Source organism: Tachypleus tridentatus, chromosome 6 (assembly GCF_004210375.1).
Source record: "Tachypleus tridentatus isolate NWPU-2018 chromosome 6, ASM421037v1, whole genome shotgun sequence".
Lineage (NCBI taxonomy): Eukaryota > Metazoa > Arthropoda > Merostomata > Xiphosura > Limulidae > Tachypleus > Tachypleus tridentatus.
In genome coordinates, this window is record NC_134830.1 from 162,475,067 (window position 1) to 162,491,958 (window position 16,892).

The 16,892-nt window shown below is 35.5% G+C and overlaps 2 protein-coding genes across 3 annotated transcripts in view; one reads left to right on the forward strand and one right to left on the reverse strand.

The window, feature by feature from the left end:
* Window positions 1-268: 268 nt before the first annotated feature.
* LOC143254323 (Na(+)/H(+) exchanger beta-like) overlaps window positions 269-16,892 on the forward strand; it is a 107,511-nt gene continuing 90,887 nt past the window's right edge. Inside the window, exon 1 of the mRNA XM_076509301.1 lies at window positions 269-392. The gene's annotated coding sequence lies outside the window, so the exon portion shown is untranslated. The remainder of the gene's footprint in view (window positions 393-16,892) is intronic.
* On the reverse strand, window positions 4,485-15,396 carry LOC143254322 (uncharacterized). 2 transcript variants are annotated; one of them, XM_076509300.1, is made up of 3 exons: window positions 15,254-15,396; window positions 13,283-13,299; window positions 4,485-8,701 (listed from the first exon to the last, which is right to left on the reverse strand). In XM_076509300.1, exons 1-3 carry the CDS (start codon window positions 15,267-15,269, stop codon window positions 8,204-8,206), a joined length of 531 nt encoding a protein of 176 aa, XP_076365415.1. In that variant the 5' UTR covers window positions 15,270-15,396; the 3' UTR covers window positions 4,485-8,203. The 2 variants fall into 2 exon arrangements, with proteins under 2 accessions (XP_076365415.1, XP_076365413.1); XM_076509298.1 differs by lacking the exon at window positions 13,283-13,299 and having other exon boundaries at window positions 15,237-15,389.

Genomic DNA, 16,892 nt, shown 5'->3' on the forward strand with positions numbered 1-16,892 from the left:
TTGTTTTTTTAGCAGTAATCAGATTTCTTCTGGTTACTATGAATAACATTAACTGTAAAAAGAGATTTTTTGATAGTTAATATGCTTTACTGATAATATATATACATATATAAGAACAGTGTTCTCTAAGACTGTGGCATTGTTCATGTTATGTGTCGCAGGTACTTCAATGCTAGTCATTTATTGTCCCAGTGCTCACGAGAAGTTGAGGTATTGGGTCGATTTCTCAGTAGCTGCAGCGGACAGGACAAGGCGCCACGTGGTCGGCTTCCCTCTGAAACATGACGTCGAGACTGCCGTAGTGTTATCTCCAACTTTGTTTGTGTCGTGTTACTTCGATTCCAAGGCTTAAGAAGAGGGAACTACAGTGCCACTTTATTCTCCAGACCACGGTAAGAACTTTAGAAATGGTGATCATGTCTTGTTTTCTTTAGACTTGATATACATTTGTAAGTTAAAATTTAGAATTCAAGTGTTAAAAGAAGCTTTCTGACAGGTTATGAAATTCATGAGAAGGAAAAAACTGAAGATCGAAAGAGATTTTAAAAACATTAATAGTTTTATGAGTAGAAATGTTATTTTAAAAACATTAGTAGTCTTATGAGTAGATATGTTATTTTAAAAACATTTATAGTCTTATGAGTAGAAATGTTATTTTAAAAACATTAGTAGTCTTATGAGTAGAAATGTTATTTTAAAAACATTAATAGTCTTATGAGTAGAAATGTTATTTTAAAAACATTAGCAGTCTTATGAGTAGAAATGTTATTTTAAAAACATTAGTAGTCTTATGAGTAGAAATGTTATTTTAAATACATTAATAGTCTTATGAGTAGAAATGTTATTTTGAAAACATTAATAGTCTTATGAGTAGAAATGTTATTTTAAAAACATTAGTAGTCTTATGAGTAGAAATGTTATTTTAAAAACATTAATAGTCTTATGAGTAGAAATGTTATTTTAAAAACATTAATAGTCTTATGAGTAGAAATGTTATTTTAAAAACATTAGTAGTCTTATGAGTAGAAATGTTATTTTAAATACATTAATAGTCTTATGAGTAGAATGTTATTTTAAATACATTAATAGTCTTATGAGTAGAAATGTTATTTTAAAAACATTAATAGTCTTATGAGTAGAAATGTTATTTTAAAAACATTAATAGTCTTATGAGTAGAAATGTTATTTTGAAAACATTAATAGTCTTATGAGTAGAAATGTTATTTTAAAAACATTAGTAGTCTTATGAGTAGAAATGTTATTTTAAAAACATTAATAGTCTTATGAGTAGAAATGTTATTTTAAAAAACATTAGTAGTCTTATGAGTAGAAATGTTATTTTAAAAACATTAGTAGTCTTATGAGTAGAAATGTTATTTTAAATACATTAATAGTCTTATGAGTAGAAATGTTATTTTAAAAACATTAGTAGTCTTATGAGTAGAAATGTTATTTTAAAAACATTAATAGTCTTATGAGTAGAAATGTTATTTTAAAAACATTAATAGTCTTATGAGTAGAAATGTTATTTTAAAAACATTAGTAGTCTTATGAGTAGAAATGTTATTTTAAAAACATTTATAGTCTTATGAGTAGAAATGTTATTTTAAAAACATTAGTAGTCTTATGAGTAGAAATGTTATTTTAAAAACATTAATAGTCTTATGAGTAGAAATGTTATTTTAAAAACATTAATAGTCTTATGAGTAGAAATGTTATTTTAAATACATTAATAGTCTTATGAGTAGAAATGTTATTTTAAAAACATTAGTAGTCTTATGAGTAGAAATGTTATTTTAAAACATTAATAGTCTTATGAGTAGAAATGTTATTTTAAAAACATTAGTAGTCTTATGAGTAGAAATGTTATTTTAAAAACATTAATAGTCTTATGAGTAGAAATGTTATTTTAAAAACATTAGTAGTCTTATGAGTAGAAATGTTATTTTAAAAACATTAATAGTCTTATGAGTAGAAATGTTATTTTAAAAACATTAATAGTCTTATGAGTAGAAATGTTATTTTAAAAACATTAATAGTCTTATGAGTAGAAATGTTATTTTAAAAAGCACGCAAAAGAGAGTCCGAATATTATAAAATAACATTAAAGTAAACGTTTCCCACCCAACTGGCGCAACGGTATGTCTACGGATTTACAACGCTAGAAACCGAGTTTTGATACCCATGGTGGGCAGAGCCCAGACAGCCCATTATACAGCTTTATGCTTAACTACACACAAGTATATATAACTATTATTATTGTGCACGTAATAACAATACGGTTAAATGGAAGTTGAGACCTAATATGTCGCAAAAGATGACGTTTTCCGAAACGTCCAGATATCACGCCGTTTCTTCCAAAAATTAGACCAAAGTTGTTTTTTTTTCGCGTTGTAAGCCCCGGACAATTTTCTCATTTCCAATTAAAAGTGAATCACCACTTATGTACAACATTAGTGTGAAAAGACAATCGATTTTTGTTGTGAATGTTATATATCCTCTTTGATCACGAATATTTCTCTGACGAAACGGAAACAAAACTTCTTATTACAATTAGTGTAAAATAACTTTTATCTTGTATAAGATTGGCGATGTTTCAGGTATTAGTTACAATGGTACTCGACAGGTGGCGCAATTGTTCTGTTGTTGTTCTGAAGTTGAGCACAATGCTACACAATAGGATATTTGTGCTCTGCCCATAACAGACATCGAAAAGCGGTTTCTAGCATTGTTTGTCCGAAGACATACAACTGTGAAACTGAGTAAACATTCAGATCCGTATTTAAATCGAACCAATCGCTCCACAGTAAAATAGGATAATATTTATATAAAGGTTAACAAAACGTTTATTTGCTCGATATGTACCGCTATGTTCAACACGAGTGAAATTTTCATGCTGGGGAACCTTCGTTCGAGTATCATCCAGTGTATACTTCTGCTGGTTGCACTTTACATTGCAATAAGCCTTTTAACTTCTAGAGTATAATGTCCCCTGATGGATAAATATCACTAAAAATCACGTTTCGATACTCGCGGTGGGCATGGAACAGATAGCCCATCATGTAGTAATGTGCTTAACAACTTCTGTACAGTTAATTTCAGTTTAGTGTTAACTCTAAATATTTTGAGACGTTCAGCTTACATTTGGTAAAATCTGTTCGACTGAAACTATTCTATTTTTTTAGGTGATAGATTTTATAAATGCTGTTACCCCTGAAAACATTAAACAATAAAATTCAAACATATTTATCTCTACAAACCAAAGAAAAATACGTTTTTATTAATAATGACGTATTTATTAGTTGTGACGAATTTTCTATTGTATATTTATTTTAATATCAATGTTTGTTTCAGTTTAATATATATTTATGTATATATAACCTATACTGTTAAATGCGTATTGCGAAATGCTCGCCTATTCACTAAATTTGTAGAAGGTTCTCGAGTGTAAGAATCAACAATATATGTGGGTATATATAACACTAGTGTATCATCACTATTGTTGTGAAGGTTAAAATTTCTAGAGACCTTCCTCACGCCTATAAATTGCAACTAACGCGACGTGCTAAGAGATAGAGTATATATTATTGGTTTGCTACAGTTAGTACACTACAAACCTTGGAAGCCATAACTGTGATTAATACTTATTAATCAGGAACTACAGATATTTGACCAAAAACGTGTATAGATTACGTACATTAAAAAATCGTTTGAGTTCAGTTGATTAGTATTGGACGTTAGTATTTTTACGAAGACATTATATAACTTCAGCGATGAAAACCTCGCGTGTGATCAGCGAAGAGCTAGCTAGCTCCCATTAAGTGAATTATACCTATATCAGTTCAACGTGAACTTTCGATAAAATATCTAGTTCCGGACCAAAGAGAAGACTCAATACGGTTTGTAAGTTTGTAAAACTTTTGTATATTAAGCATTATTTGTAATAATTGCTATTATAAATTGTATTATTGTTTTTGTATTAAAATACATATCTGTGTAAGGAAACGTGTGCGTGTGAATCTTGTAGACAAATATCATAAATTTCATACTTATCAGTAGTTAATTAAATTTTAAATCCAAATTACAACTGTATTCAATTTCAGGCTATTTGAAATTTTAATACATAGCATAATAAATTGGAAGCTTAACCTGAATAGATTATAATACGTAATATGACAGAAAAGTATAAGTCGACTAGTTTTGGAAACGACTGTTTCCATCTTTACAACTATCATTATATTGAAAGCTTAGCCTAATTATTTTTTTTACGGGAAGAACAGAATATCCAAGTATTAGAAAGGTGACAATTTATTCCAGAATTTTAAATTTCTTGTGCGTTCGTCTTCCCTCGTCCCCCGCTGGTGCAGCAGTAAGTCTACGGATTTACAACGCAAAAAGCAGCGGGTCGATTTCTTTCGCTGGACTCAGCAGATAGCCCAATGTGGCTTTGTTATAAAAACACACACACACTTGTCTGCCCTTATAAAAATATCTTTATTTTGCGTAATACAAAGACTCTTTGTTAAATCACTTGTTAATTTTAGTTTGGTATTTTTATAATTTTAACAGTATTCCAACCATATTCCACCTTACAATTTCAGAAATGTTTAACCACAGCTAACGACAGAGCTTTATCATGTTTACATAATTTCTATATTCCTTTAGTGTTTGTTTCATAGCTGCGTCCACCGAGAGGAATTGAACTCCGGGTTTTAGCGTTTGGTTTGTTTTAAATTTCGCGCAAAGTTACACGAGAGCTATCTGCGTTAGGGGTCCCTAATTTAGCAGTGTAAGACTAAAGGGAAGGCAACTAGTCATCACCACCCACTGCCAACTCTTGGGCTACTCTTTTACCAACGAATAGTGGGATTGACCGCAGGTAATAACGTCCCTACAACTGAAAGGGTGAGCATGTTTGGTGTGACGATGATTAGAACCCCTGACCCTCGGATTACGAGTCGAGTGCCTGAATCACCTGTCCATGTTGTACCCGATTTTAGCGTCGGAAGTCCATAGACTTTCCACTGTCCTATCAATGACTATACTCTTTTAACCTTATTTTCAATACACATTTTTGTTCATCAACATAAACCTTACCATAACTTTGACGAATTCTAGACATGCTATATTTTTAACTTAATGACAGTCCTAATAAATCTCTTTCATGGTTTTTATCAATGGATATTTATTGTGCTTATAAACACCATTTGTTTCGAATTTTAGAGATAAATACCGTGTTTCTCCGATAATAAGACCTAGTGTGATTTTTGGGGATAGTTTTAATATAAGCCCTACCCTTAAAATAAGCCCTAGTTAAGAGTGGCAGGAAGAGGAAAGAAATAAAAAAAATTAATTTATTAATTAGTTTAATAGTTAGTTAATTAGTTTGTTTAAGTATTAATCAGTTAGTTTAATAGTTTAATAATAGTTTAGTTTAAATGGTTAGTTTAATAGTTTTACTTTGTAACTTCATTTTTTAATATATCAAAATAAGACATCCCCCGAAAATAAGCCCTAGTGTCATATTTTTGAGTGAAAATTAATATAAGCCCTGTCTTATTTTCGGATAAACACGGTAGCATATTGCGTGTTAAAATAAAGTGCGGATTTTCAATACTTCGACACCAAAGTTGATATGCTTTTTAACGCTTTTAGTTTTAAAAGCAGTTTAACAGTTTTTACTCGTGTGCCAACAAAACAGTTTAGAAAGAGATCATTGATGTAATCTCTGAAAGTTCTAATACACCATAGACAACAGAAATCGCTTACGACATGACTCTGACGTGGCCTAATGGTTCTGAGTGCACACTGCAGATAAGAACTTCTAAGGCTTAACCCACAATATGTTGCTGAGTGATCACATAAATAGCAGGTGCTACTGACTGGCTGACCTACTTCTGGTCAGCTTACAAATTAGGAATGCTATGCTTGAGCCTCAGAAGTTTCTAACCTGACCGTTTAACCCATGTATTTGCATATGATGCTATTCAGATTAGAAAATAACAATAGTGTTTAAAAATAAAAGTTACTTGTTACATTATTAATCAAAAAAATAAATTCTAAATTAAAGATCATTTCCAACTACAAAGTACAAATGAACAACGTCTTAGAAAGTGAAGCCCCAGAATCCTGGGAAAATAGCAAGATATACAGAACTTTCAAATCTTCCTTTGTTGTGTCTAGTAACATATGAGGATGTAACTGTCACTTCAATATCACTTATATAAGGCCCAACACGGTTATATGGTTAAGGCACGCGACTCGTAATTAGAGGGTCACGGGTTCGAATCCTCATCACACCAAACATGCTCGCCCTTTCAGCCGTGGAGGCGTTATAATGTGACGCTCAATCCCACTATTCGTTGGTAAAAGAGTAGCGGAAGAATAGGCGATGGGTGGTGACGACTAACTGCCTTCCCTCTAGTCTTACACTACTAAATTAGGGACGACTAGCGCAGATAGCTCTCGTGTAGCTTTGCGCGAAATTCAAAACAAACCAATCAAAAACAAACAGTTACTCATATATAGAACGTACCTATCTCTTTAGAACAACAACAACAAAAGTAAGTGGCTCCATCTGTTGCAAATATAAAATAAACCTAATTGTAATTTTGTAAAGATTAAAACAGATAACGCTATAAATTCGTAATATGCTTAAATTATATATATATAGAGGGTGTTCGAAAAGTCACTGTATATATTTATTAACAGACATGTTTCAATATAGAATACAGGAGATAAATATGAATGACAATTATAAACAATGTTGAAAGTGGCCCCCGTTGGCATCAATACAGGCCTGGATCCTTCTTATTTTGTTTCTAAACACCGCTATCAGTTGCTGGCTTGAAATAGACTGAATAAAATATGATTACAAAACTGCAAAGTGACTTTCCGAACACCCTGTATTTATTTACATACGAAACATTCAAACGGATTATACTTTACACAGTACTTGCAATATAAATTTAAGTTTGCATTGGTTTTCAAAAGGTGCATGACTATCTTCTATCTTGTTTCAACTCCCAAAGGCCCAACATGGCCAGGTGGGTTCAGGAGTTCGACTCCACATCACACCAAACATGTTCGCCCTTTCAACCGTGGGGGCGTTATAATGTAATATTCAATCCCCCTATTCGTTGGTAAAAGAGTAGCCCAAGAGTAGGCGATGGGTGGTGACGACTAGATGCCTTTCCTCTAGTCTTACACTGCTAAATTAGGAACGGCCAGCGCAGATAGCCCTCGTGAAGCTTTGCGCTAAATTCAAAAAACAAACAAGTCCACCCAAAAATATGATCGGCATAATATATTTTTATTTAAAAACTGAGAAAGCAAATTTCATAATTACTTTTATCAATTTATGATTCGACTTGTTTTTGGTCAAAAAAACTTCAAACTGTATTTGTGTTATGTGTTCTACAGCAAAAGTGTAATGAATTAAAATAATAATAAAAATCCCAACAAATGTTACATTAGTTATTACAGCTTAAGACAGCTTCATAATAACGTAATGATCTTTTTCTTAGTTTGGTGAGAAAATATGTCTCTTTTAGTAATTTGGGGCTCCGAAAGGCCAAGTTTGTAGCAAATGGATGTAAAAGGGCCATATTTGATGTACAGGTGAGTTGTAAGCTCGTAATGTTGGATGTGTGATGCAAGAACGTGTATATAAAATAGGTAGTAAGCGACTAAATAGCTTCGTAGAGACTGTTTTTCTCACAAGTCCAGGGTTTGAGCCCTCTCCTCTGTCAACTGTTGGTTCGGTATTGTTTAGACTTTGGAGTCGGTTTTTCTCGCCCTCTAAATGCTCCAATACTACTGTGTTAGATGTTGTCACGTTGTGGTTTCCCTTGTCTTTGCTATTTTCTGAAACTGGTTCAAATTTCGTCTTGATTGTCGTTGCTATTTTCTGAAACTAGTTCAAATTTCGTCTTGATTGTCGTTGCTTTTTTCTGAAACTGGTTCAAATTTCGTCTTGATTGTCGTTGCTATTTTCTGAAACTGGTTGAAATGTTGTCTTGATCGTCATTGCTATTTTCTGAAACTGGTTCAAATTTCGTCTTGATTGTCGTTGCTATTTTCTGAAACTGGTTCAAATTTCGTCTTGATTGTCGTTGCTATTTTCTGAAACTGGTTGAAATTTCGTTTTGATTGTCGTTGTTATTTTCTGAAACTGGTTCAAATTTCGTCTTGATTGTCGTTGCTATTTTCTGAAACTGGTTGAAATTTCGTCTTGATTGTCGTTGTTATTTTCTGAAACTGGTTCAAATTTCGTCTTGATTGTCGTTACTTCCAACAAGGATTCCGTCGTCATAGCAAATGGAGTAGCAGCCTTAAGATCGACAGAAACCTGATCGGAGCCTTTTAATGCATTTTCCACATCAGTCAGGTCGCTGTGGGGCTTAGGAGCAAGGTCCTCATCAGGATTGTAGCCACCTGTTATTCTGTAACCTCCTGGCCCTGCTTCGTATTCCACCACCCTCAACTTTCCGTCAGGTCCGGTGTATCCGTATCGTCCTCGAACAATTCCATTGTCATCTTTATGTTCGTAACGGAAAGAGTGGGCACCCAACAAGCCTGTGTCGTAACCAAAATTGTACGTGTTCTGATTCGTTTTTGACTCGTATTGGATTGGATGATGCACATAATCCACGGCCATCGTTCGAACAACTAGGCCGGACAATAGGAGCTTCGTAACCATCTAGGAAAAAAGAAATATAAAAATATTTGATAACAAGCAAATAATTTACATTTTAAAGAACAATTTTTGAAGATTTGTTTCTTGAGCGTGTTTGAGCAGAATTACAAAAGGATCAGCTGATTAAATTTAAAGTGATAAACTAGACGCAAGACGGCGAGTTAACAACACCCGTCGCTAACTTTCAAGTTACCACTTATCTGAACAAATAATGACATTTGGCATTCACTCTTATAACCTGTAGCTCCAAAGCTGATATCTGTGGTGGTAAACGATTGTGTCAATATAGGGCCTCTCGACATATATATGTATCCATCTATGTACCATATCCAAAGAGAACGCTGCTGACAATGGTTTGGTTTGGCTTCAATTTCGCACAAAGCTAAACGACTTTGTTTGCTGGAAGTTAAGCACAAAGATACACGAAGGGCTATCTGTGCTTTGCTCACCAAGAGTATCGAAACCCGTTTTCTAACGTTGTAAGTTTGCAGACAAACTGCTGTGTTACTGGTGAGTAGCTATACGAGCCTTACCTGTGCTAATCGTAATTAATTTAACAGTGTAAGGCTGGACGGAAGGCAGCCAGTCAACACCACCCACCGCCAACTCGTGAGCTACTATTTTTACCAACGAATAGTGTGATCGACTGTCATATTGTATTGCTCCTATGGCTGAAAGAGTGAGCACGTTCGGTATATATACACATACACAATACTCACCAGAAATATTTAACACCTACTATATATATATATATATATATAGACGCACTAGTCACAAGGAATATTGTAACACCTATATATACATATAGACACACTCGTCACCAAATATATTGTAACACCTATATATATATACACTTCTCACGAGGAATATTGCAACACCGAGGAATATTGCAACACCTATATATAAATATACACTACTTACGAGGAATATTGTTACACCCACAGTAACGACAGAAAGTGTTCGTACCCCTGCGTCCTGAGTAGTTTTTGCTCATAACTTAAAAAATATCACGATTAGGCTAATAGAAGTGCAGTATATTATAAATATTATACTAACACACATCTACATATTTTTTCATGTAAATTGAACGGCAAATAAACTGTTTATAAACAAATAACCAAACATAGGAGGGGCAGAAGATGTTCGTGCGTCTACTTTAATGGTCAGTTGTGTAGCCTTTCAGGTAAATTACTTGGCGCAATCTCTCCTCATGACCCTCTATAATCGTTTGACAGTACTCGACTAGTATTTTCTTCCATTTTTCTTTACAGTCTGAGGGTCGCGGGTTCGCATTCCCATCGCGCCAAACATGCTCGCCCTTTCAGCCGTGGGGGCGTTATAATGTTAGGTCAATCCCACTATTCGTTGGTAAAAGAGCAGCCCAAGAGTCGGCGGTGGGTGGTGATGACTAGCTGCCTTCCCTCTAGTCTTACACTGCTAAATTAGGGACGGCTAGTACAGATAGCCTTCGAGTAGCTTTTGCGAAATTCAAAAACAAACAAACACTTCTTTACAGAAGGCCTCCAACTCTTGCAAGATTTTCGGATGACGCTGATGAACTCTGGTCTTCAACTCATGCCAAACGTTTTTAATTGGGTTGAGATTGGGTGACTGCGATGGTCACTCCAGAACGCCTATATGGTTCCTTTGCAACCTGGATTGCACATATTTTGATGGGTGCTTAGGGTCATTGTCGTGCTGGAAAATCCAACGACGCCCAAGTCGCAAGTTCCGAGCATCATTCTTGATATAAGTGCCTAATATATCAACGTACTCTTCTTTTTCATGATTCCGTTGACGCGGTGAAGGCTGCCAACACCAGAAGAGCTGAAGGAACCCCATAGCATAATCGAACCACCTCCGTGTTTAACTGTAGGGACGGTGTTTTTTGGAAGATTTCGTTCCCCCTTCTTTCGGAAAATATATCATTTAGCATTGTGGCCGAAAAGCTCAATTTCAGTCTTGTCTGACCAAAGAATACTCTTCCAATAGGCAAAGGGTTTATCTACATGCTTTCTTGCAATCCTCAACTGTGCTTCTAAATGAACATGCTTTAAATATGAAGTTCTACGAGGACGGCATGTTTTGAACCCAGAAGAGCGTTACATGTTCGTAACTGTAGAGGTGATTACTTCAACCCCAGTTTCCCTAACCAGTTTCTGTATGTCATTAGGTGTTAAACGAGGGTTCCTACTAACTTCTCTGAGAACCTTTCTTTGGTTCTCTCTGGAATTTTGGTGGGGCGTTCGGAACGAGGGAAGTCAGCAGTTGATCCTGCAAGCTTAAACTTGGCAATTATCCTTTGAACAGTACATTTCGGCACATTACGTTGTGTAGCAATACCGAAAAGAGACTTTTATTTTACAATAATTCGGTTTTCTAAATCACTGGATAGTTATTTCCTGTTCGCCATAATAACCAAGCAGATAATGAAGAAAACGGCGCTAAATTGCCGGAAGTAATTTTTTTCTGGCTAAATTCCAATAATTATGAATCCAGTGTCTAGTTCTGGAATGGTATAATGTAGTTTATTCACCAAACTAAACAAAATTGTTACGGGAATATCAGTTTTTCACACGTTCTGAAATGTACGAACACTTTCTGCTCCTCCTATTTTTGGTTATTTGTTTATAAACAGTTTATTTTTTGTTTAATTTACAACAAAATGTATGTAGATGTGTGTTAGTATAATATTTATAATATATTGTACTTCTATTAGTCTAATCGTGATACTTTTTACGTTATAAGCAAAAACCACTCGGGACGCAGGGGTACGAACACTTTCTGTCGATGTGTGGCACGGAACCAGATTTTGCTGAAAAATTCCAGATCCATCTGAAAATCTCTTTTCAATTCTGGAATGACTCTTCTCTGCAAAACTTCAATGTACTGTGGTCCACGCATCATACCTTCTACGATATATAAGCCTCCGACGCCATATTAGCTAAAAAAGCCCCAAAACGTCTTCTTCAAGGGATGTTTTACGAACTGACTGATGTGAGATTCTCGAAGTTTCTCACCTGGAGATCTACGAACATGCAGACTTCTTTGACCCTGTACAAAGAAATGAGTCTCGTCACTGAATAACACCTTCCCCCACTGTTCTTCCGTCCAGTTCTTGTATTTCAGACCCCATTGATACCGTTTTTTCTTCACTGAGTTGGTAAGAACTTGTTTTTTGACTGGTCTCCTTGCCCTTCTAACGAAATTTCGAATGACGTAATATTCCTCAAAATGTCGTCATATATCCCAAAAATAGATCGACCGTACTGCAAAACATAGCTAATGACGCCGTCTGTGAGAAAAAATGACTATTAAAGGAAATCAGCGAGTCCAGCGAGCCTACACCGACCGCCATGCTTAAAATATTGTAAAATGACCATTTGTTTCAATTAATTTGCACAAGGGTGTACACATACACACTACTCACCAGAAACATTGTAACACCTATATATATACACACACTACTCACCAGGAATATTGCAACACCTATATATATATATAGACACACTAGACACCAGGAATATTGCAACACCTACATATATATATAGACACACAAGTCACCAAAAATATTGACAACACCTAACACCTATATATATATATAGACACACTAGACACCAGAAATATTGTAACACCTATATATATATATTGACACACAAGTCACCAAAAATATTGTAACACTTACATATATATATATATGGACACACACATTATTCACCAGGAATATATATATATATGAGCAGTTATTGCATATATATATATAGGTTATTGCAACATCTTTATATATATAGGCACATAAGTCACCAGGAATGTAGTAACACCTATAAACACATATGCAAACTACTCACCAGGAATATTGAAACAACTTCATGTATATGGACACACACTACTCAGCAGGAATATTGTAACACCTTCATGTACATAGACACACACTACTCACTAGGAATATTGGAACACCTTCATGTATATAGACACACACTACTCACCAGGAATATTGTAACACCTTCATGTATATAGACACACACTACTCACCAGGAATATTGTAACACCTTCATGTACATAGACACACACTACTCACCAAGAATATTGTAACACCTTCATTTATATAGACACACACTACTCACTAGGAATATTGTAACACCTTCATGTACATAGACACACACTACTCACCAAGAATATTGTAACACCTTCATGTATATAGACACACACTACTCACCAGGAATATTGTAACACCTTCATGTACATAGACACACACTACTCACCAGGAATATTGTAACACCTTCATGTACATAGACACACACTACTCACTAGGAATATTGGAACACCTTCATGTACATAGACACACACTACTCACCAGGAATATTGGAACACCTTCATGTATATAGACACACACTACTCACCAAGAATATTGGAACAACTTCATGTACATAGACACACACTACTCACCAGGAATCTTGGAACACCTTCATGTATATAGACACACACTACTCACCAGGAATATTGTAACACCTTCATGTATATAGACACACACTACTCACTAGAAATATTGTAACACCTTCATGTACATAGACACACACTACTCACCAGGAATATTGTAACAACTTCATGTATATAGACACACACAACTCACTAGGAATATTCTAACACCTTCATGTACATAGACACACACTACTATTGAATCTTGGAACACCTTCATGTACATAGACACACACTACTCACCAGGAATATTGTAACACCTTCATGTATATAGACACACACTACTCACCAAGAATATTGTAACACTTTCATGTACCAAGACACACACCACTCACTAGGAATATTGTAACACCTTCATGTATATAGACACACACTACTCAGCAGGAATATTGTAACACCTTCATGTATATAGACACACACTACTCACTAGGAATATTGTAACACCTTCATGTATATAGACACACACTACTCACCAGGAATATTGTAACACCTTCATGTATAGAGACACACACTACTCACCAGGAATATTGTAACACCTTCATGTATATAGACACACACTACTCACTAGGAATATTGTAACACCTTCATGTATATAGACACACACTACTCACCAGGAATATTGTAACACCTTCATGTATATAGACACACACTACTCACCAGGAATATTGTAACACCTTCATGTATATAGACACACACTACTCACCAGGAATATTGTAACACCTTCATGTATAGAGACACACACTACTCACCAGGAATATTGTAACACCTTCATGTATATGGACACACACTACTCAGCAGGAATATTGTAACACCTTCATGTACATAGACACACACTACTCAGCAGGAATATTGTAACACCTTCATGTATATAGACACACACTACTCACTAGGAATATTGGAACACCTTCATGTATATAGACACACACTACTCACCAGGAATATTGTAACACCTTCATGTATATAGACACACACTACTCACTAGGAATATTGTAACACCTTCATGTACATAGACACACACTACTCACCAAGAATATTGTAACACCTTCATGTATATAGACACACACTACTCACCAGGAATATTGTAACACCTTCATGTACATAGACACACACTACTCACTAGGAATATTGTAACACCTTCATGTACATAGACACACACTACCCACCAGGAATATTGGAACACCTTCATGTATATAGACACACACTACTCACCAGGAATATTGGAACACCTTCATGTACATAGACACACACTACTCACCAGGAATATTGTAACACCTTCATGTACATAGACACACACTACTCACCAGGAATATTGTAACACCTTCATGTATATAGACACACACTACTCACCAGGAATATTGTAACACCTTCATGTACATAGACACACACTACTCACCAGGAATATTGTAACACCTTCATGTACATAGACACACACTACTTCATGTACATAGACACACACTACTTCACCAGGAATATTGGAACACCTTCATGTATATAGACACACACTACTCACCAAGAATATTGGAACAACTTCATGTACATAGACACACACTACTCACCAGGAATATTGGAACACCTTCATGTATATAGACACACACTACTCACCAGGAATATTGGAACACCTTCATGTATATAGACACACACTACTCACCAGGAATATTGGAACACCTTCATGTACATAGACACACACTACTCACTAGGAATATTGGAACACCTTCATGTACATAGACACACACTACTCACCAAGAATATTGGAACACCTTCATGTATATAGACACACACTACTCACCAGGAATATTGTAACACCTTCATGTGTATAGACACACACTACTCACCAGGAATATTGTAACACCTTCACGTATATAGACACACACTACTCACCAGGAATATTGTAACAACTTCATGTATATAGACACACACTACTCACCAAGAATATTGTAACACCTTCATGTATATAGACACACACTACTCACCAGGAATATTGTAACAACTTCATGTATATAGACACACATTACTCACCAGGAATATTGTAACACCTTCATGTATATAGACACACACTACTCACCAGGAATATTGTAACACCTTCATTGCCTACCATCCTTTTCCTTCATCGTCTTCTTCACCATCTTGTCCCATTGAACAAACACTCTCGAATTTGTTTCAGCAGAAAATGAAATGAACACATACATGTAAACGTCATGTGAGTGTCTTTCTTAGAGCTCGAGGCTGTAACTGACCTTCAATCCGACATCAGACAACCCCGGATAGTAGTCCGATCTAACTGGCGTGTTAAAACTAAATACATAAAAAGGCTAATTATATGTGGTTTTCTTTTTCAACTGCCTTCTAAACAGTAAGATCGTTAAACCAGATATAAATGTGATGTACGACCATGGAAAACAATATCCAGGTAAACTGGTTTGAAACTAAGCGTGGTCAAAGCAACTGTTTGTTCGTTTCCCATCATAAGTAGATGATTCAGCTACTCAAAAAATAAGATTATTCATATTTCTAAAGGAGATTCTTCTATAATGGAGCTAAATGACTGCTTATTGAATACAAATCACGATTTTTATACTGATTTCAGTGACTGTAGAGACAATACTACATTGATACAGCCTGCCTTTATTATATCATTATATCACCATACGAGACGTCAACGTGCAGGATATGGTTTGTTTTGAATTTTGCGCAAAGCAACACGAGGACTATCTGCGCTAGCCGTCCCTAATTTAGTAGTGTAAGACTAAAAGGGAATACAGCTAGTCATCACCACCCACCGTCAACTCTTGGGCCATCCTTTTACCAACGAATCATGGGATTGACCGTCACATTACAACGCCCCCACAGCTGAGAGGGCGAGCATGTTTGGTGTGACGGGGGAATCGAACCCGCAACCCTCAGATTACGATTCGAACGCCTTAACCAACCTGGCGAGACCTGATGGTTTAAAGCACTCGACTTGCAACATATGGGTGGTAAGACCGAATCTTGTCACCGAACGTGCTGAATCTTTCAGCTATGTGATCGTTTTTATTTGATTGTGGATCCCATTATGCTTTGGTAAAAAATGTCCAAAGTATTGGCAGTGAGTGGTGCTAACCAATTGATCTCCTTAGAGTGTATCACTTTAAAATTAAGGATGGCTTCAAATGGAATACAACCCCCAAACACTCCACACTATTAACTGCAAGTTATATCAACAGGTGATAAAACCATGTGCTAGGAACTCTCAAACATCAACATGTATATATATATATAAATATTTACAAATACATTTTGCGTCGATCCATCAGAGTCAGAACACTGTCACCAAAGCCTATTCTCAAAACAATTATATATATAATTCATATGTAATAAACTCAAAAGGACGTCGTCGTACCACATTTTATCAAATTTCATTCTTAATTCCATGCTTTGCAGGTTCGGATCCCGGTCGCACCAAACATGCTCGCCCTTTTAGCGGTAGGGGAGTTATAACGTGACGGTCAATCTCACTATTCGTTGGTAAGAGCTACCTTCCCTCTAGTCTTACACTGCTAAATTAGGGACGCCTAACGCAGACAGCCCTCGTGTAGCTTTGCGCGAAATTCAAAACAAACAAAGAATTCCATGCTAGTTTCATGACCGCCCTTCAGCCCTAGTTTTTAATATGAATAGATTAATTGTACACAAATAAAGTAAAAACAAGATACACCAGAATCAGTGAAAATTACAAAGC